Source organism: Pagrus pagrus (genome assembly GCF_965226575.1).
Source record: "Pagrus pagrus genome assembly, chromosome: 10".
Classification (NCBI taxonomy): Eukaryota; Metazoa; Chordata; class Actinopteri; order Spariformes; family Sparidae; genus Pagrus; species Pagrus pagrus.
Genome location: NC_140194.1, coordinates 14,311,282 through 14,332,055, shown reverse-complemented (window position 1 = coordinate 14,332,055; position 20,774 = coordinate 14,311,282). Strand labels below are relative to the sequence as shown.

The 20,774-nt window shown below is 41.8% G+C and overlaps 2 protein-coding genes across 2 annotated transcripts; both read left to right on the top strand.

Annotated features, from left to right (window-relative positions):
* Positions 1-262: 262 nt before the first annotated feature.
* Positions 263-7,882, top strand: LOC311264326 (G-protein coupled receptor 22-like). The gene is made up of 3 exons (XM_084365107.1): positions 263-720; positions 1,846-3,023; positions 3,906-7,882. The coding sequence occupies exon 3, from the start codon at positions 3,910-3,912 to the stop codon at positions 5,224-5,226; it is 1,317 nt and encodes a 438-aa protein (XP_084221233.1). The 5' UTR covers positions 263-720; positions 1,846-3,023; positions 3,906-3,909; the 3' UTR covers positions 5,227-7,882.
* Positions 7,883-16,577: 8,695 nt separating this feature from the next.
* bcap29 (B cell receptor associated protein 29) lies at positions 16,578-19,991 on the top strand. Its single transcript, XM_084363540.1, has 8 exons — positions 16,578-16,686; positions 17,074-17,180; positions 17,399-17,499; positions 17,601-17,748; positions 17,934-18,069; positions 18,610-18,706; positions 18,851-18,951; positions 19,080-19,991. The coding sequence occupies exons 2-8, from the start codon at positions 17,089-17,091 to the stop codon at positions 19,113-19,115; spliced, it is 711 nt and encodes a 236-aa protein (XP_084219666.1). The 5' UTR covers positions 16,578-16,686; positions 17,074-17,088; the 3' UTR covers positions 19,116-19,991.
* Positions 19,992-20,774: the final 783 nt, after the last annotated feature.

The window sequence follows — 20,774 nt, the reverse complement described above, 5'->3', positions numbered from 1 at the left end:
TTTTTCCTTCCAACAGCCTGCCTCGCTGACTCTGCAGCAGGTTGTGTGTTTAGCGCAGTGACATCTTAAAGCCCCTGTGCAAAAGCATAGTAGAAGCTTTTTTCCAAATCACTCCAGCCCCACACGGGATGTCACAGTCACTGTCAGGGAAGAGAGGATAGAGTCAGAACAAAAGGAAATACCTCCCCTCGCTGGGGAGGGAAAGGGTTAAGCCTATTACAGAGGACCAATCAGGATTGGGGGAGCACTGCAAACCTCCGCAGTAAGAGAGAGAGAGAGAGAGAGAGGGAACAAGGGAGAGAGAGGAGAGCGGAGCGGGAGATAGAGAGATACCAGGAGTGTGATGGTTTGCACTCCTATCCAGGCAGTTAGGGAGGGAGGGAGTGCAACAGAGAGTTGGTGAGATGATGAGTATTCGAAAACCGGTCCATATGGATGGATAAAAGGAAAAAGGGCGACAAAGGGAGAAAAAGAAAAATCCCATCAACATCCCTGTCAGGACTAAGCTCTGTGGACTTGTTTTTCTCTGTCTGGGACTCAGGAGGGAAAGAACATCTGTCAGTTGTGTGACCCTCGTGTGTTCATCAATATTCAATCCCACTTCTTGGATTACTGCTGGAAGGAGCAGAAGATAAACCAGCAGTTTCTATCAGTCGACCTAGATTGTTGCAGAGCGTGGTGTATGGACCAGCTCCGGAGCATCTGTGTTTACCCTGCATGGTGAGCTTTGCCGTGTTTTGATGGGGCACTCTACTTATTGGTTTGATTTACAGCACTCAGCTGAGTACAGCGTATGTGAAAGCATATAAAACTAAATGCCGAACATCTCAACAAATGTATCAGATTAGAGACCATCAGCTACATATTTTTCTTGAATAACTTCAGTTATGATCTATTGTTGTAAGACTTTCATTTAAAAAAATATGGCAATGGTTCAAAACGGTCTCAGTAACTGACTGAAATACATTCTGTCTTGTATTCCAAGTAAGCATCCCACTCTAAAAGGCTTTTGATAATGTGTTCATGCAATCCGATGTGTGTTTATCCCTATACTGTGCATATCTGTGTGTGTCTTACTGCTACACAAACACACACACACACACAAACACACACATAATCCAAACTGTCAGGATCTATGACAGACAGAAACTTGACATGCAACCACGCATCTTTCTAACATGTATGATCCTCTCTCTTGCCTGGTACAGAAGCACGGGACTCATTGCTCATTTCTGCTGACATTGTGGCATAGTAAAGTATGGCATCCCTCACTGAAACAACCTTGAAGAATGACCGACATATTCCTCTGAAGAGATAACATGGATCACGTATAGTGGCACGCGAGGGGGCATCCATTTCTTTATGACAAGTACCCCCAGGAATTACACTGCACTAAAGTGCTAATCTAGTCGGTCCTGTCATGAAAATTGTATGACATTGTCATCACCACTGTGGCTGTACAAGTGACACACATTATATTACACAAAGCGTTTTTCCTTTAATAATTTACACTATACACAACAAGAAAAGCAAAATATTACTCCAGTTAATCTTCAGTCTGAAAATGGGAGGCTGAGATGTAATACCAGTTGCTTTGGTGCAAGTCATTTATTAGTGTTACTGTTATGTTAATGCATTAGTAAAGATGTAAAGTGCATCAGGCGATGCACAGGAACACGATAAGACATCAGAGGCTTGTTGCTATGCTAATGAGAGTTTCCTTGTCGCCTCTCTACAGAGGATATGTTTATTATCAGTAACGCATCCCCCACACTTCCCTCTCCTACTCCTCCTACTCTCTCTCTCTTTCTATCATCCATTACCCTATCCTTTCTCTCTCTTCAGGTCACTGTGAGAACGATGTCGGACTGAAGGACAGACAGATGATGTTACATGCAGCTCCTGCTTCCTAAAGTCCAGTTCTTGTCTGGGATCTTCTTTTTTTGTGTGCAAATCTACACGGCAGGCTCTTTCTGCCTGATGAACTCCCTGCCACTACCTCCTGAGGATGACCTTCCACTGAATCGCTGAATCAACCCCCCCTTCCACGCACATATAAATACTAGTGATCACCAATGACACAGTGATCACACATGTCACGGCGATTGGACACGCATGCACTGTAATAATCTGCTCTGCTCACGCCATCCCCAGTGATTGAGGGTTCAGCATGTTGAGGGGCAAACTGGAGACCTGTGCTCGATTTACAAGTCAATGGCGGCTGGAGCCAGGCGTACAGAGACTGATGAGAGAGGTGGAGAGTGAAGGCCTGTTCCATTAGTGCTCCCAGGGGAGACATGGGCCTGGACACTGCTCGGACGCACTGACCTCTTCTGGACAGTTTCTGGACATTACTATGGTGTAAACTGGGGAATCTACCTGACAAACTGTGCCTCGTGGAGTACAAGCTAATGGATGTAACTATTTTTTGTATATACAGATCTGACAATACTATTCTCACTGAGGACAAAAAAAGCAAAAAGCAAGGATTTGGATCATACTATGAGCAGTACATTCCAGTCCTGCTCAGGGGAAAGAGTCTGTGTTTCTTTGTTTTCTTGGTTGGCTGTGTCTCTCCTGCCTGGGAATATCATGAGATTATAAACAGGAGGTGGCTCCGACATCTTATCCCTGTTCCACTCATCCATCAGCGCTCCCACCATCACCAAACAAACGGAGCACAAATCTGAGAAACACTCTGTAGAGGACATTAGGCTATATTCTTTAACATTCACTGGGTGCAGGTGGCTGATTCCTTACTTTTCTTGCCATTGAGGTCAGGGGGGAAAAAAAGCTGGCAGCCCGTAGACAGTCCTTGGCGAGACGGACAGGTGCTTTTCTGGCTGTCAGCCTTTCTGGGAAGGACTAGCAGTGAAAGGAAAGGCCTCGCTGGGGGTCTCTGCTGGAGCGGAAACACTTTTCCAAAGGCTATGTTTGGATGTGATGTTTGTCTATGTGGATGCAACATGGACTCTATGGCCTGATTACACAGCCCTGGAATTCAGATAGTGCTGGAGGGAAGGGTAAATATTACAAAATACCATTTGTTGTTCTCCATGTTATAGAAGCCTGCTCAGATTGGGTTTATTTGTCTAGGAGGTTGGCTGATTCTAATATTGCTTGTGCTAATCAGTTATTTTTAATTTACTCTGGTGTTAAAGTATATTAGATTTTGCTCCTCCAAACCAAATATTAATTACAGTCCCAAACACCAAATGGTTTTTGGTGCAGTCATTAGCCCATCAATCATTTCAGTCCTGAGCAAACATCCTGTATTTGAATGGCATCTCTGAGAGTTGGACACCTGCTGGTGATGAGGTACACATTGGGAGAACATTATGGCAATCATGAATCACCGCCTGTGTTTTGACAATGACTAAAATGCTGCCAGAAATGTCAAGTTTAGTGACTAAGGTCCATGGCCCAGTATTTTATCACCTACCCCCGCCCTGCAATACTTCTACCGTCTACTTTAATGGCGTGTTCAACAGAGGCGAGAGAACTAAGCCACCACCACTCATACCAAGCCATTACAGCTATGAGGTTATAAGAATTTAATTGGCTTCAAAGTGTTTCTATTATGAGCCTCCTCTGTGGATGCAACTGTCTGATGGAGGACGGCGATAACAAAAGTAGAAGCTGATTGAGGCGAGATGGTTAGTAGTTAGTCATGACTTTCGTGTGGTGGGATATTCTGAAAAAAAATGTCCTCTCTATTAAAGTGTCTGCTCTCAGAATTTCTTGTTAAAATGAAAAGGCGTTCTCATCATTTTAACTGGCAGCATTACGTCTGACTAGATTTCTAAGAACGTGTGTTCATTACCACTTTTGAGAAATTGTAAAATTGCAGACCTCTTCTTGTCCTTTTTCTCTTCATGAATTCTCTTCTCTCTTCTCACACGCAGGATAATGCATATCCTTCCCTGCCCTGAACAAGAAGCCACCATGAGCAACGTCACGGTCACCGACAACACCGAACCCATCAGCCGCACCATGAGTCCGGCAACCCCCAGCCCGTATCCCTATCCTGTCAGTTTTCAGGTCTCCCTGACTGGCTTCCTCATGCTGGAAATCCTCCTGGGCCTGAGCTCTAACCTCACTGTCCTCGCCCTCTACTGTATGAAGTCGAACCTCATTAGTTCCGTCAGTAACATTGTCACTATGAACCTCCATGTGTTGGATGTGCTGGTTTGTGTGTGCTGCATCCCCCTCACCATTGTGGTGGTGCTGCTTTCCCTGGAGGGAGACACTGCTCTCGTCTGCTGCTTCCATGAAGCCTGTGTCTCCTTCGCTAGTGTTGCCACTGCTGCTAATGTGCTCGCCATCACCCTTGATCGCTACGACATCTCAGTTAAACCAGCCAACCGGGTGCTGACCATGGGCCGTGCCCTGGCCCTGCTGGCTGCCATTTGGGTGCTATCCTTTATTAGTTTCCTCGTACCCTTTATTGAGGTGGGCTTCTTCGCCCAAGGCCACGCTGACCTGAACCAGACAGCGGTGGAGAATGTCGTCCACACTAATCAGTACTACACAGAACTTGGCCTCTACTACCACTTGCTTGCTCAGATCCCTATTTTCTTCTTTACTGCCGTTGTCATGCTGATCACCTACTCAAAGATCCTGCAGGCACTCAATATTCGCATTGGCACACGTTTCCACGCCTCACAGAAGAAGAAGGCTCGCAGGAAAAAGCGACCATCCATGACGGCCATGACAACGCAGCAAGAGGCCACGGATGGATCCCAAAGCAGTGGCAGCCGCAACCCCACATTGGGTATGCGTACCTCCGTCTCTGTCATCATCGCCCTGCGCAGGGCTGTTAAGCGCCACAGAGAGAGGCGAGAGCGCCAAAAGAGGGTTTTCAGGATGTCCCTCCTGATTGTGTCTACCTTTCTGCTGTGCTGGACGCCCATCACAATACTCAACACAGTCATCCTGAGTGTGGGCCCCAGTGACCTAATGGTCAAGTTGAGACTGGGCTTCCTGGTCATGGCTTACGGGACCACTATCTTTCACCCTCTACTCTATGCCTTCACGAGGCAGAAGTTCCAGAAAGTCTTGAAAAGCAAGATGAAGAAGCGAGTGGTGTCGATCATTGAGGCAGATCCTACTCCTAACAATGCCATTATCCACAACTCCTGGATCGACCCAAAGAGGAACAAAAAGGTGACATTTGAGGACAAAGATGCCCGACAGAAATGCCTGTCATCTGAGGACGTGGAGTAGAGGAACTCATTATCTTTAGGATCAATTAAAGCAGCTAAAACTGACATCAGGTCACGATGAAAAAGGGAAAATGTTAATCCAAAGCAGTAATGTAAATAATATGTGCAATAGAATGTACAAAAACAAGAAGTGGATAATTTATTACTATTTATTGAGAACAAAAGTAGGTTTCATAGACACACCATATACTGTACTGTAGATATTGCATGGCTTTTTGTAACGGTAGCAACATACAGTACTTTGTGTACATACATAATATGTGTACAGCTTAGGGTAAACAAGGTATATTTAGAGAGAGAAAGTAGGAATTGTTATGTATATGTATATTTATAATAAATTTTGTGTTCACTCACATAACGCAGCAAAAGGCGTCCTATTCTCCCCTCCCCCAAGTAAAGTGTTTGTGATTCTGTAACAGCTGTGAGATTACTCCCATTCATCACCACGCCACTTGTTCTGACAACAGACCCTGCAATCCCAAGTGACCACTGACCTTATTGTCTGGGAGCCCTCTGAGGGAAGGCCCTCGCACTGAAATACGACTATAGGTGTGAGGATGCAACAAAGACAGACAGGTCAAACATAGAGAGATGGAAAGGAAGTAGCAAAGTAGTGTATGTTATGTTGCTATAACTAAAAAGCGATGGGGGCACTGTTCACGATCACGGCTTAAGAACTCTTACATTCCACAGACACAACACGACACCGTGGTTCTCATCGCATCGTTTGACATAAACCAGATGTAATCAAAGCCTTGTCTGTTTCGCTTTAACAGTCACGTCTTTGAGCCAAATGGAAAATCTACAGCTGTCTTATTTTGGTATGATAAATTGAGCATGACTTCACGGTGGGACAGGGACTGTGACAATGACAGCTTCACATTGAACACAACGAAAATAATAAATATTGTTTTAATTCTCAAAAAGAGCAGAATCCGTAGATGTTTCCTTTTTAGAGAGAAGTTATTAAATCAAACTAAAGGGAAATGGTTGTGTAATCAAAGTGTCTAGCCTAACAACAAGGCTCTACAGTACAAGTAAGCAAATCCATAACTGCAATAAAGAACTACTGCACAAAATATTAAAACAATATTAAAGCATAATAAAAAAGTCTGTTTACAATACACAACAACACATAATGAAGTTCTTCTTTGCTGCCTGTGTACGTCTACCAACAGTGCGTGTTCTCCTTCGTTGACAATGAATAAGAAGATGAAATTGTATTTCCCAGGTGGCTGCTACTGGTAGATTATAATGCAGCCAGCCTTGAATTTTGGCTCAACTTATCTACAAACCAAGTTCGCCCTAAATAAGTTTGAATAATTTATTCACACAGCTGCAGAAGAATTTCAGTAGTGGGAATCTGCAAGGGGAAAAACTGTCAGCTTATTACATTCAGTCCGCACTAATACTGAATCTAGTTGCAGAGTTACGATACCCATTAGCATATAAAGCCATGCTTAGCTAGCCTGTCGGCTCTCTTCATTACAATCCCAGGGTCAAGGATTACATTCTGTCTAAGATCAGGATAGATACAGTGCGTTCACAAGCATACATAAAGGCACGCATACACAAATGTATATGCACACTGTACTCCTCGCACACAGTATATCTCAGTAATGAGCTTATTACGCCTTTGCTGTCTCAGGTACAGTAGAAAATTGAAGGGCCCTTTAGATCCTGAGAGCGCAGGGCTGTTGGCTACCGGAGCGATTACACAACCTCGATCAGATGCTTCTCTGGCTGCCAGTGTGTGGTTTTGTAGCACAACAGAGAGGGCTGATATGGGAATATTGATGCAGGCAAGGTTCTTTATGACCCTGCTGTAAACAGGCAGCGTGCGTGTCACGGTGCCTCGAGGGCATGTCTGTGATTGAGCGTGGAGATGGAATCACAGCCAGCAACAGATTAGCCGACGGGGGAGGGAAAATGACCTACGAGATGAGAAACCGAGCCACGGGATACATTTAACAAATATGTATATGAGTCCAACTTTTAGAAGGAAAACTTTAAAGGTTAGGAATCAATATATGAATGTACAGACGTATTTCTGTTACCGCTGTAACAATGATTCACAACTACCGGCTGTGTTCCAGTCCTGGTGACAGATAATTTAGACCTCTGCTCAAATGTCAGGTACTATTCCAAACTTCATCAGTGCTACTGGAAAAAATCATTTGTATTGATTGCCTTCTAAAATTACCTCTCAAAGACCAATACTGTTTACACCCACTACTATTATTTGAGGTCACAATTTGTTTTCCATCCTGAGGTGCAGCCACACTGACTAAGCCTAAAAAGGTCTTTCAAGCACAACAAACAACGACTGTTGTTCTGACTGAATTGCCATTATTCGGTCCGACATTCACTTCTTGTTAGTCACTTTCTGTTTGCTCTCACTAAGCACTGCGACTGATGTATCAGTTCTCTTGATGTCATTTTCAACCGAAGCTGTGCGAGTGCTGGATGGGACCACCTAACTTCAAGTTTATCATGTTGGTTGATGTAAGATGATGTTTTTGTTACATGTTGAGTAAAGTCGTAACTATTTACCATGTCATTGTCACACCAAGCTTCATGGTTGTAAAGCTTCTTTAACTTGCTCCTTATTAAGGCCTTCAAGGGAGAAACAACAATAAATATTGAATCTCTCCTTATTCCTCATCTTATATTTCCTCATGTACCAGAGGGCAAATTTATAATCTTATTTTTTTAATAATATCTAAAAGTCTCTTCTAGTTTCCTAAAAAAAAAAAAGCCTTTAACGCATGGTGGTATTCTTAAGTGCTGTTTCTGGTTGGAATTACTGGCTTATTAACTCCACCTTTTTTATTATCAATGTTTGTTGCTATATTTGTTTGGATTCTGGCTCTGGCACAGTTCGATGACGTTCCTAACATTGGTCCTACCTATAAAGGCAATGGCTGGCTGGCTCAGTCGTACCTCCAACTGGGGGAAAAGTCTTTCATGAGAGCAACAACAGAGCTCTCAAACACAAGATTTTAAATGTGGGCCTGGAGCAACTAACACAGATTCAAAATCAGAGCGGATTCACTTTTATTTATAAGAGCACGACTCTGTCAAATAGCTGCAAGTTGTGCTCCAGGATGCACTTGAAATATTCAGCTTAAATACAAGATCTGTACCACAATATTATCTAGAGCTTTGGGGTATATTGTAAAATGCTGTGGTGAAAATAACGGCAATGATCTGCTACCTCAATTTTGTCTCAATCTATGATTTATATAATATAATTAAAATATAATTTAATTCAAAAGCTGCATTAAGCAGTTTTTGCAAAGGCAAAGAAAAATCAACGGAGCATTCACATAATCATGCTTATCTTTTATTACAGGGACATATTGTTTTAAATATTACAAAATAAATAGGCTATCAAAAATATTGATTATTGAAGCTTAAAAGCAATGTGACATCCACAAACATGCTCTGTTTAGCATGAGACTGATTGACACAAAAGCCGTCGTGAGTCTTCTTTTTCCTTTATTCTTCTGTAAACACAATATTGTGATCAACATTGTCATCGACCCTTATTGTTATGATTGCTACTATATTGGCTTCAAGTAGTTTCATGTCTTTATTTGATGTACGACCACTTTTATTGATGTGACATTCACAAATGGCATCAAATGTCAAGGTCAGCTAATTAGCATATTGAATTGGTTAGCAGGCCACCGCTATACACCTCTAACCTCAGGTGACCTGAAGAGAAAAAAATAGGTCAATACACTATCCTAGTCAATAGCAGAGGTTAACCGATGCTTCACTGTGAGCCTTATTAGGATCACTTGACCCTGGCGTGTCCTTTCCCTTCGCCCCTATACTCCGTATCATGGCTGCTTCTTGCTGCTGTCCCTACCACATACATTATGTCCTTGCCTCTCTCGCTCAATGGCTGCTTCTCTTAGGCAGCCGTCCCCAATTCAGATGCCATCTCTTCGGGGCCCCTCTCTATCCAGCTGCAGACACAGAATAAAAGCCTGGGAAATCACATTACTCTGTCCGTATGGAGCCTCTATTGGATTAGGTCACCGAACACTCAACTGTAATTCTGCTATCGTAGAGAAGAAGAAACTGAATTGAGCACACCAGTCAGCACAGCTTGACAAATTGCTGGTTGTGGTCATTTTCCAAATGTTACTCTCACTAAGCCACATTTCGAGAGATGGAGGGACACTTTATAGAGTTGGAAGATATATGACTCTGATATACAACCAATAATCTCTGTACAAGAAAGGCTAAGCCTCCAATAGAAACCAGGAATCGAAGGCAGACGGATACAATGGCGTATGACCTCTACCTGCTGTGACCTTACCGACATCATTGTGTGGTATTGGAAAAAAATAACACACCAGTCTGCTTTTAAATCAGTGCTGTGTAGATTATGGTTCTCTGTTGCTATCAGTAGAGAGCAGATGTTTAATGACACATAAAGTGCACTCCTTTATTATCCTCTCTATATCCGAGAACAAAAGAATCCTGGGGGGTAAACAGGGACAAGCATCTTCAAACGCATGCTCAAGTAGTGAAATAATGTGGTATTATAATGTAATCATGGATTTCATATGAAGACAAATTGGCCATAGCACAAGAGCTGCTCAACATATCATGCATGCTTTCAGCAAGAATGTTACATTCGGCAAAATGTGCCATTATTCTGTGAAATCTTAATCATCCTCTTGGAAATGTGGCTCAGACAAAGGGACAGACTAGCATATTCTTATCGCTCTAAACCAAAAATGTGAAGGACAAAAAGAAGTCAGGAGTTTTGTGCCGACATGGCTGCATGCCCAGTGCCCGTGTGTGTGTGCACCTGCCAGTCAGTGTGTGCGTTTGTCCTGTATTTGTAGGTGCATACTGCAGCATGTGCAGCTATGCCCCTACAGTATGTGCGTGCAGCCGTGTGTCAGTCGAATTGTTTTATCAGGCAGTGACAGAGTGTCAACCACTGTGTGTGCGAGGGGAGACGGCGGAGAGAAGATTGCTGCCCTCCAGCTCCCCTCACAGTGATGACTACTGTCTGGTGATTATACCACCACTCTTCTCTCCACATGGAAAAGATATGAATGGGGCCATCACAACAGAGCTCACCAACACAGCCTGGCAGCTTGAGTCTGACACTACATGGTGAGCATTTGTATTCACTAAAGCCAAAATAGACTATTATATTTGAAACGGATTCCGTTCTCCTCCAAGTGTCCTCATGTCACAATAGAATTGCAAAATAGCAGAAGTTATTATGAGTTTCCAGAGCTCCTAAAGTAAAGCTCCCATTCATTTTCTGCATAGACAATGTCGGATGGACTTGAAACCCATTATGGTTGTATAATCTGCAAAAGATGAGCACTAGCTGACGATTTAACAAGTTACTAGCCTGTGTATAGAAGGAGGGAAGTGTGAGGCTGTTCATGTTTCTTATCAATATGTGTCCTGAGTGATCCAATCACAAGTGGACAGCACTTCAGTTCACATCTGGCATTGACATACATCTCGACATGTGTCTTGAGTGACCGCTTCCCCGTACAATACGCAAATAAATACAAAATACAATGTTTTTTTATACAAATAAAGAAATAATCTTCATGTATAACATTTGCTGTATCAACAAGAATGCCAAAATAGTTCAGAATTTGTTGTAAACAGCATTTTGCAAAGTTAACAAAGTTCATCCTGATTCCACAACTCACAAAGTTGAGCAATTTGTTAAGGAAGTCTGGGGATTTTCTCTCCATGCGCATCAAATAAGTTGCATATATTGGTTCCAGTTACTGTTTTTGTAAAAAATTGTAATGCTTACCAACAATAAAATGGTGTCTTTTTCATGCATTTAGTGGAAATGAACAGCTGCTAAATGTTGGGAGGTAAGACGCACTTTAGACACGGAAGCAGATGTGCTGGTGCAGAGATTGTGCGACAAACTAACACAGTTTACAAGGAAAGAAACAACAAAATGTAATGCCTTTTAATGCCGAATTTACAGGAAGACGTGAATAATTTTGAATTTGTCATGGCAGAGTTTTGCAAAGTTAGTGAAGTTGTTCCTCACTCAACAATTCTTAAAATCAAGCGATTTGTAAGGGAGTCTGGGGATATTATAGTCCCTAGTTCAAAGGTCAGTTGAAACAGAATGTGTTCTGCTGTGAACACTGGCAGGTTAAGAGAGTCCAAACAGTGAGTCAGTGAACCAAGTGTAAATCAGACAGTGTGTAATCCATTGTGTCTGTTGTTGTTGCTTCTTCTTGCTGTTTCACAAGAGGATGTCAGCTGAGTAGAGCTGTCCACTCAGGACTGATGTTTATACCAAATGTGAACTGCATTTCCCCTTACAAAACCACCACGCTCCATACTTACAATTCTGTTGTGCTGCCAACAGCGAGTTGAATCTTAAGATAACGCTTGGTAGAAACCTGCTTTAACATTCAGCAGATTAAATCACTTCACTTTCAGTTTTTAGGTAAATATTAAAGAAACTTTGTAACTACTATTTAAGGAAAATTATTCTTTGTTGTGTCTCCTAGTTGATATTAGAAACAATATTAACATGTACATTTGTATTGGACATTTATCTTCACTTCATTTGTTTCTGGCACACCACATACAGACAGCTGATTCATCCTCTATCCAAAGTTTTCAATCTGCCTCCTTTCTAAAATCTGACATATCTCTTGCTGTATATGAATCAGCAAAGTACAAACAAACTTCTGCTCCTCAACCAGACTTAAATACACAGAAAGATAGTATGCTGCTTCATCATAAACAAGATGTTTTGCCTCCACATCATGATGCAGGGATCTGACCATATCCCTAGATGCACAGAATTATGCACTCTGTGCTGAAATAAATGTTAACCTCTTTGATATTGAACATTTTCCACCCATCATTTTTGTGATTCGCACAGTTCACCGCACAACAACTCCCCCTCAACTCCTCTTACCGTAGCTCTCTGTGAAACTGAACGCGCATCTTGAAATAGCGTTGCTGGGAAACAGTCTATACAGCACAGCGATTGCTAATATACTGTGAATTCATTATCTGGCCTTATTCTCTTATTCAACAAACAGAGTTATTATTATGCCAGATATGCCCATATATCATAATCTAAATAAGAGACAGTGTTTGTACAGTAACACCCACTGTAAGTAGGTTGATTCTAAGTGTGGACTCAGCAGCCTCAGTATCAAAGTCATATCCTCCACATCTAAAGAGATACTTTACATATTCAAAAGTGTTCAAAAGAAAAATGATTAATGGTCTGTTCTAGCTATGTAGCTTAATGAAGTTTGAAAAAATGGTTCAAAGAGAATTGTTTCACTGCTGGCTGACTGGGTACATTGATTTTATTTAAATTATTTTACAAAAGAAATGATTTGATGCTGTAAATGTTGTTTAATAGAGACATTTGCATATGTTGAATTCATTAAATGATCCATTTCAAAAGGATAAAATAACCAGATGGAAATATCTGGGTTTACTTTGCTACCACAATAAAAAGTCAGAGAGGTTCATGAGTCACAAAATGCAAATAGGCAAAGTCATACCAGGGATAAGTCATGATAACTCTCTCTTTAACAAGTCCAAGGCAAATCTCAAGTGACTATTGACTGATATTAGTGTATCACAGATACATCTTATCGAAATATATTGTATGTGGGCCAATAACTAACATGAAATTGCACTACAAATATGCCTTTTCATAGTCTGTCCACCAGAGAGCGCTGAGAAGTCTACTTTTCAAGTGTGAAATATTCTGTACAACCAGTTCTTAATAAAGTATTGAAGTCACGCCCCTTCTGGTTCACGCCATGGGGCCTTATTTCAGAAAAACTTTGTATGGTAGTTAACGATCACCAAATCCCATAACTTAAACATTGTAGACCTGGTTCTGAATATTAGCTAGCTCGCAAAACTGACTAACTTAGCTTTCACATTATTGCCGTCGTCAATATGACCAGATTTATTGTGATTTTCATCTTTTTTTGTACCTTTTCTGTGCCGAGTTGGCAGCCATGTTGGTGTCGGTGACATGTCAAATGCCAATAGAGAGATAGTTAGCTTAAGGCTAACTGAAAGTTAGCATATGTAGCAGCAGCATCACATTTTAGTTAATAAATAAAGAAGACACTAACCTGTGTGGATGCATAGTCCTTCTTGATGAGCTTTAATCCACATGTATAATTGGAGTCTTATAACTTCAGTTCTTCTGTTGTTTTTAATGTTTGTAAAGTTCCTGAAACCAAGGTTGTTCCCATGATTCAAAGCCAAGAGCCCAACAGAGCTTAGTCGGTGTGTTTGGGCTCCATCGCTGGCACACCTGTAGCAGGTAAAGTCCTGCAAAAGCTTCTGACCTCAGACCCACCTGCACTAACTCGGCATGCCCCACAAACAGTCAAGGAAAGGTATTGCAGCAGATGTAGAAATGCTGCTGCTTTTAAAATCTTAGTTAAAGCGTTTCTGTGCTCTGTGGGGTCGTCTAAGTTTGTTGCAGGCAAGTTTCCAGTCAAAGAGAAATTTACTGTCTTCTTTCAAATAGACCAAATACAAAGTAAGTCACCCTGCATTGTCCAGGGAGATGATGGTCTGGTTTCCTTAGCCTTAATTTATGATTTTGGGCTTTGAGCTTCAGATCTGCAAAAAAATGTAGCTTAGAGTATCCAGACTGTGTAGAGGCTGTAGGTGAGGTTTGGGATCGCTGGACACGTCGACACTTAATAAGTCTATGCTGGAAAACGTTGGGTGATTTGGGGTACTGGTCTGGCTGATCTCATCAGTGATGCTTCATTATTCAGCTTTTGTGCCCCAGGCCCTTTTCTCTCGGAAACCAGTAGAGGATCGGGCTGAAGACAGAAGTCTTCCGACAATAATATCAACATGTCAGAAAACAAACTGCAGCTGCAGAAACAAAAGCTCTTAGTAAGGTCAGGGGCTAGATGTCTCAGGGAGGCATTGTTCAGTGAATGTGAGAAAATACTGAGTTTGGGTGATAAAGTTGGCAGGAAACTGCACCTTGAAGGAACTTTTAAATCCAACTGACTTGTGCTCGAGCAAAGTTCGAAGAGTTAGAGGAGTCCGTGCCCTGGGTTTTTTTGGGCGGCTGTATCTCTTCAGTTGTGCAGTAGTGTCAGGGACAGATCGTATCGGTAGGTGGGTGGTTGTCTCAACGCTCGACCTCTAGTATGTGATGAGGCATTTCCATAAAAATCAGTACCTCTAACACCATGTTTTATCCACATGGTAACCAACCATAGGCCAATTTTGCCAGGAAAGATCCCGAGTACGTGAGCAGAATAAGGCGCCCTTGCGCTGCCTGAGGGTCCACTCTTGACACTATTAGTGACTCACATGGGGAGATAAATATGGGACCAATACGAAGCTCATGACGGGTCACATGGGCCGGCACGGACTGAGCTGACTGACTTGTTCACAAATGAGAGTAACATTGAGCATGCCAGGCCATTACAGTGAAGAAAAGCACCTGAGCCTGAAGGCAAAGCTCTCAATTTATGAGTCGATTTATGTCCCAACCTTCAGCTACGGTCAAAAGTATGGGTTGTGACTGAAATGATGAAATTGTGGACACAAGCAGCTGATATGAGTTTCCTTTGCAGGGTATCTGTTCTACCCCTCAGGGGCAGGGTGAGGAGCTCAGATATACATGAGAGACTCAAGTTTGAAGATGCCTCTCTGTGGAGTTATTCTGGGTACAAACAGCCAAGTGTAGACCCAATTATACACCAGTGATACTCACAGGACCTGTAAAACTTCTCCGCGTAGCCTGCTGTTTCTCTGCATCTGATGTGAATAAGATGAAATGGTTTGAACGCATTACTCTTATTTTAGCTTCTCTTGACTAAAATACTTTTCAACATATTTGAATAGCTCAGCTCCTTGCTATGTTTTGATATGCTCACTGATGACACACAGGGCAGATCCCTTAGATCACTGAGCAAAGGGCTGCATACCTTGAACAAAATCTCGGTGACCTGGCAAGTAAGTTTAGTCTATTAAGCAGACAGGAATTTGTGCATGACAAAATTTACTTGGAATCAAAAAAGAAAAAAGAAATGTTAACAATCTTAAATAACAGTTAAGATAGCATCCATGAAGTCCATATTCATTGTCACACTGTTCACTTTACCTACCATGACAGAAATGTATGTAGTGTACATGGTAAGACAATAAATAAAAAGGATGGCGCTCTCACTCCATCACACACACCATCACCGTGGCCTGACCATCTGCTTATTGCAGGCATTTTGCTGTAATGACTCTTCAGTCTCCTGAGCTGCGACCTCTGAGATGGTGAGGAGAGGAGAGCAATCAAAGCGTATTCACTTCTGCTACAGTCATTTGCCCACACTCAAAAAGCTATCACAGGGCGCAGCTGTAAACATTTTGCTCCTCGGCACTCCCAAGACACGCAGTCAAAGAGGATAGCAGCTATCAGTCTCTTTCACAGAGGAAGCCCGTGTGAATACACTTCTGCGAGCTGAATGCGGCGGAGAGGGCAGAATACACAGCACAGTCCTCGGAGCTGAATTCGGTTAAAAAAAAACCTCATTATTTAAAAGGAAGAAGAGTGTACAGAAGGCCACGTTCAAGAATTCCCTCAGTGTCTTTTGTTGATGTGCAATAACCAGGCAATTTATGTGTTTATGAGCAAGCCAAGATGTTTATGTTCCTTTTTAAAAAGGCGCACAAAAACACAAAAAGAGCCGCCCTTTCCAGTCTTTTTGTAATGAGTCTATATCCGCCATGTCAGTGACAGCTGGCGTGTAAACCAAGCCTTTTATCCACACTGTTGGCTGTCTGCGTATCTCCTTGACACACGGGGAATATTTGGATTGAATTTACTGCAGTAATTGCAAAACATACAAGACTTCCTTCTTCCTGTCCCTGTGCAGAAGCTATGATGATATGGTTGGATAACACCGCCCCCTTGTGGCCCTTTGCACCGTGTCGTTAGTGAAGAAAATGCTCAGTCAGAGAAGTCAACTTATCAGAAGAGATAGTCCAAGTAAAAATACTGCTTCTTTTTTTAGAGGTTTGGGGATAGATGGAGATAGAGTGTTCCACCTTGTGACTATTTTGTACCGTGACATGAAATGAAATGAAATGAGGACAACAGGAAACATGCTTACACACACACACACACACAGAGAGAGAGAGACCACTGGAAAAAATTAAAAAGAGGTCCAGAAGGAAAAAAAACAAATCTTGTTCTTATTCAGGAGACTAAAAACTCACGTCAGCTCAGTTTTGTCAGGGTGGTTGTGCTCTTTAACAAACCCGAAGGGGCTGACCAGTGATGTCAACTGAGCAGCAGAGTGTTATTTAGGGCTGTAGTTTCTCAAACGCTCACCAGCAGCTGTTGTGAGTGTGTGTGTTAGTGGATGTGTGTGTGTGTCTGGACTTTCTCTCTCTGCTGATCGCTCAACTTTGCCTGGTAAGCCAACAACTTTATTAATCGCTTGGACTAGACTGACCACCTCCTGCTCTTAAACAAAATGACAGCCGACGATACTTATGCTGAAGAGTAGGAACAGACTTAGAGGTAAAAGCCTATAAATAGAAAATGGGCTATGAATGCCTGCTGCAGAACGCCTGTTGCATGTAGCAGGCCCGCAGAGACGCGTGTGTGTGCTCAAAAAGTCACTCTACAGTGTAAAAGAGTAGTAGAGTACTGCAGTATATCCTGTATATAGTTGATTAAGCAAAAAGTTAATGAAAATAAAATAATATTTTTGCATATTCATTGACTTTCCTTACTCACTTACTCTTCACTGACTTTCTTACTCTACACGGAGCTCATGAACCCATCTAATCTCCTCAGGAAATCCCAGTCACAATGACTCTGCAGTGGACAGCTGTGGCTTTCTTTCTCTATGCAGAGATTGCAGTCAACCTCATCTTGTGTATACCCTTCATATCAGCAAAGAGGTACTGCAGTTCAACACACAAAATCCAAAGTTCATTCGGCAACTGCCCATCTTTTGAATCAATCGAAAAAGGATGTGCGTGCTTGATTGTAAATAAGGAAATTGACAAAAGCAGTTCACACAACTCACCAGCAGAGTGTGTCCATGTCCTGTCTGAGTAGATCTTCTGCATGACAGTAACCCTAACCCTAACCCACATCCTTTTAACCTCCTTTGTAGATGGCGTTCGGTTTTCAACTTGAGAATATGGAACTGGTTATCTCCGTATTGGAACAAATGCTTCTTCACCATGATCATGGTTCTTATCGTTCTTTTCCTTGGTAAGCGATCACCTGTGAGTGACAGACATTAAATAACAGTGAGTACACTGACAGCATGTTGTCAGCATCAGTCAGATTTCTGTGCCCTTACTCATTCTCAGATGCTCTCCGTGAGGTGCACAAGTACTCGGGTCCTGAGCCCATGCAGGATGCCAAGGTGAACCCAAATGTCTACGACCACGTCCACATGAAGCTGTTCAGATCCCAGAGGAACCTCTACATCTCTGGCTTCTCTCTCTTCCTCTGGCTGTTAGTGTCATGTCTTTCTTTCAGAATAACAGAATCAAGTGTTTGGGACCTTATTCAAAGAAACTCACTACTTTAAACAACAAACAACTGTCCATTTACTTACTGTTTACAATTCCATTTCTGAGTTCCTGTCTTTGTCTTATCTTCCGTTTCTCATCTCCTCTTGTCCTGTGAACTCATCCCAGTATCATGCGTCGGGTTGTCACCTTGCTAAACCAGGTTGCTGTCACCTTGGACACTACAGATGGTCTTCAGGCGCAGACGGACGGTGCTGTCAAAGCAGCCAAGCAGCACCAAGAAGACAACCTGATGCTAAAACAAGTGAGCCTCAGTCAGAGTCTGATGATAAAACCTAAAGTCTTACAACCTGTTCCTTCCCTTTTCTTCTACTGTACTGTAGTTGAGCCTGCACCTTCTGTGATCCCAAATTGGGATTTTTTTTTTAAGCAGAAGTTTTTTAAGTAGCTGCGAAGCTAAGAGCGTTGTACCCACATGTACCCTGTCTGAGGTGAGTGCAGAAGCTTGACCACGCCTTGAGGTTGCAGATAACTTCTTTTCAAATCAATTTGGGATCTCAGGGCTTCCAGAAAGCTGTATGGAGTCATTTCATGTTCATTTTTTTGTTGTTTTTAATGTAAAAGAAAAAGTCCCCATCTACTTCAGTTGTTTAGGAGAATGCTACAACACTATTTTGCTGTGAAGCTCCAGAAATGTTTTGTGGACTTCACCCGACTTTCCATCAGCATTGGAAGATAATTAGTAAATTTGCATTTTTAAACTTTTCCTTTAATATTAAGTATTTGTATTTATACGTGTTCTATAGTCTGTTGTTGGTAATGAAGGAGAATCATTTGTGTTCAGGCTCTCCTGGACGAGGAAAAATCCATGTTAGCAAAAAACCAGCAACTGAAGCTGGAGGCTAAAAAACTGACAAATCAAGTGAAGGCTGCTGAGGACGGTGAGTAATCATCATGTCCTTCATACTGGATAATCTGAAGTCACACCCTTTAAAACCAAGGAACCGTTCTTGAAATAATATGTTCATGAAAAGCTTAAATTCTATGATGCTAATTTTAAGAGGCATTAATGTGTTTGTGTGTAGCTTTGCACAAGTCTCACGCTGAAGTTGAGGCCATGAAGAGGCAGGCCAAAGGTCTGGCACAAGAGTACGACAGACTATTGACAGAACACCATCAACTCCAGGTAAAACATACACATCAACAGATGTACTTTATATGTGCATGCTAATACCAAATCACAAACCACTGACTGTAAATCAACCTGACTGATACTGGAGTGATTCGGTTTTTAACCCTTTACTTCACCCACAGAATCTCCAGAGCGCTGAAGACAAAAAGGATCAGTAACCACAGGAATACAGTGAAGACTGGTTTCATGTGTTGTTTGTTCCATGAATACCGTTTCCCCTCATTACACTACAACTGTGTACTTTATGAATTAAGCCACCAGAGGCCACATTTGCACATTTTTTTACAACATTCATCCTAGTTTAAACTGAAGCATAGTTTTTAATTGATTCAAGGTGCTATTTGTAAGAAAAGTTGATATTTGAGTCTCATTCCCAATTCATCAAAAACTGACGCTTTGTAGGACTGGTCGGCTGCCATCCCCAAACATCAGTTTTAACAAGTTGGGAGACCCAGAGTGTCATTATTTGACTAGTTGTGACTGTGACTCAAAAGCTTTTCTTACAAATAGCACCTCTAAAGGATGCAACAAATGGTAGCATGCTACAGTAAGCTTTGGAGTGCTGAAAGTTTTTAATCATGAACATCAGTCATTTCTGTTTTTCTTTTTTTTTTTTTTCACGTTACACAAGTAAAGTGCACGGATGAATTGAAATTTTGACTCAGGGGCTCATGCTCACTTTTTGCACCAGATTATTCTTGACTTGAGCAGCATAATAGTGCCTGTAAGCATATAATGACTAATGCATACATGTTTAGTTATTGCATTTAATGATATTCATGAGTTATGATTTCAGTCAAGACAGCTCTTCAAATTAATTTTTTTAATTTTATGTATTTGTTAATTGTTTTTTTTTGTTTGTTTTTTTCCTCTTCTCTCTAAGCATCCTGAATTGTAGATCTACCTTCAAACCTTAATACGTATAACCTGACCTGAATTTTAGACGGCATGGCTGTTTTTCTATTTTGTATTTGTCGACAGTATGTTTGTTGTACGACAATAAAGGCATGAATGTGAAAAATAAACAAGACAAAACGCCAGATAGCGTCTTCCTTGTTGTCAAATGTGTCAGGGATCAATCATAGAGCACCATAGTGACAGAAAATATGATCATATGTTGCCAAAAAAAAAAAAAAAAAATGCAGTGGGCTTCATAATAAGGCACAGTGAACAAATTAGGCAGATGTGGTCGGTTTTGTAATGAGCCTCATTATCAATACCGAAACACAACATAGAATAGGCCTACATATAAATGATGGTGTTGTTATTCATGAAACTAACATTTCTCTCAGAGAGACTTTCACATGTCTAGGGGAGGACCATAGCAGAGGGTGAGACGAGTGGTGCTCAGTAGGTTGCAATCTGCATCCTGACCTCTAGATGGCACCAAATCCCACATGGTGGACCTTTAAGCACTTGTTCTGGAGCTGTCTACCACATCTCATGGCTCTCATTTGCAGCATTATAAACTGTGGATGCTCGAACTTTACGTGAGTCTAAGTGACTTTATGGCTTCTTTATGTTAACTTAAAGTCTGACAGTTTGTTCTTGACCTAACAGCAGTGTCAGCTTGCTACAGTTCAGAAGAATGAAGAGAAGTTTGATTATCGAAGCTACAAAGTGGAATAAGATCATAATCTCGCTGAAGGAATGATTGCTGTCACATCTAGGCAGGAAGTCGAAGCTTCAACTTTGTATGCCAACGGGATAATTATTGAAAGCACTGCTGTTCCTGTGTCGCCTCTAGGTTTGATCTGTTTGACCTCATTCGTTCGACACAGGGTGAGACACCTTCTCAACTGAAGGCAAAGCCACAA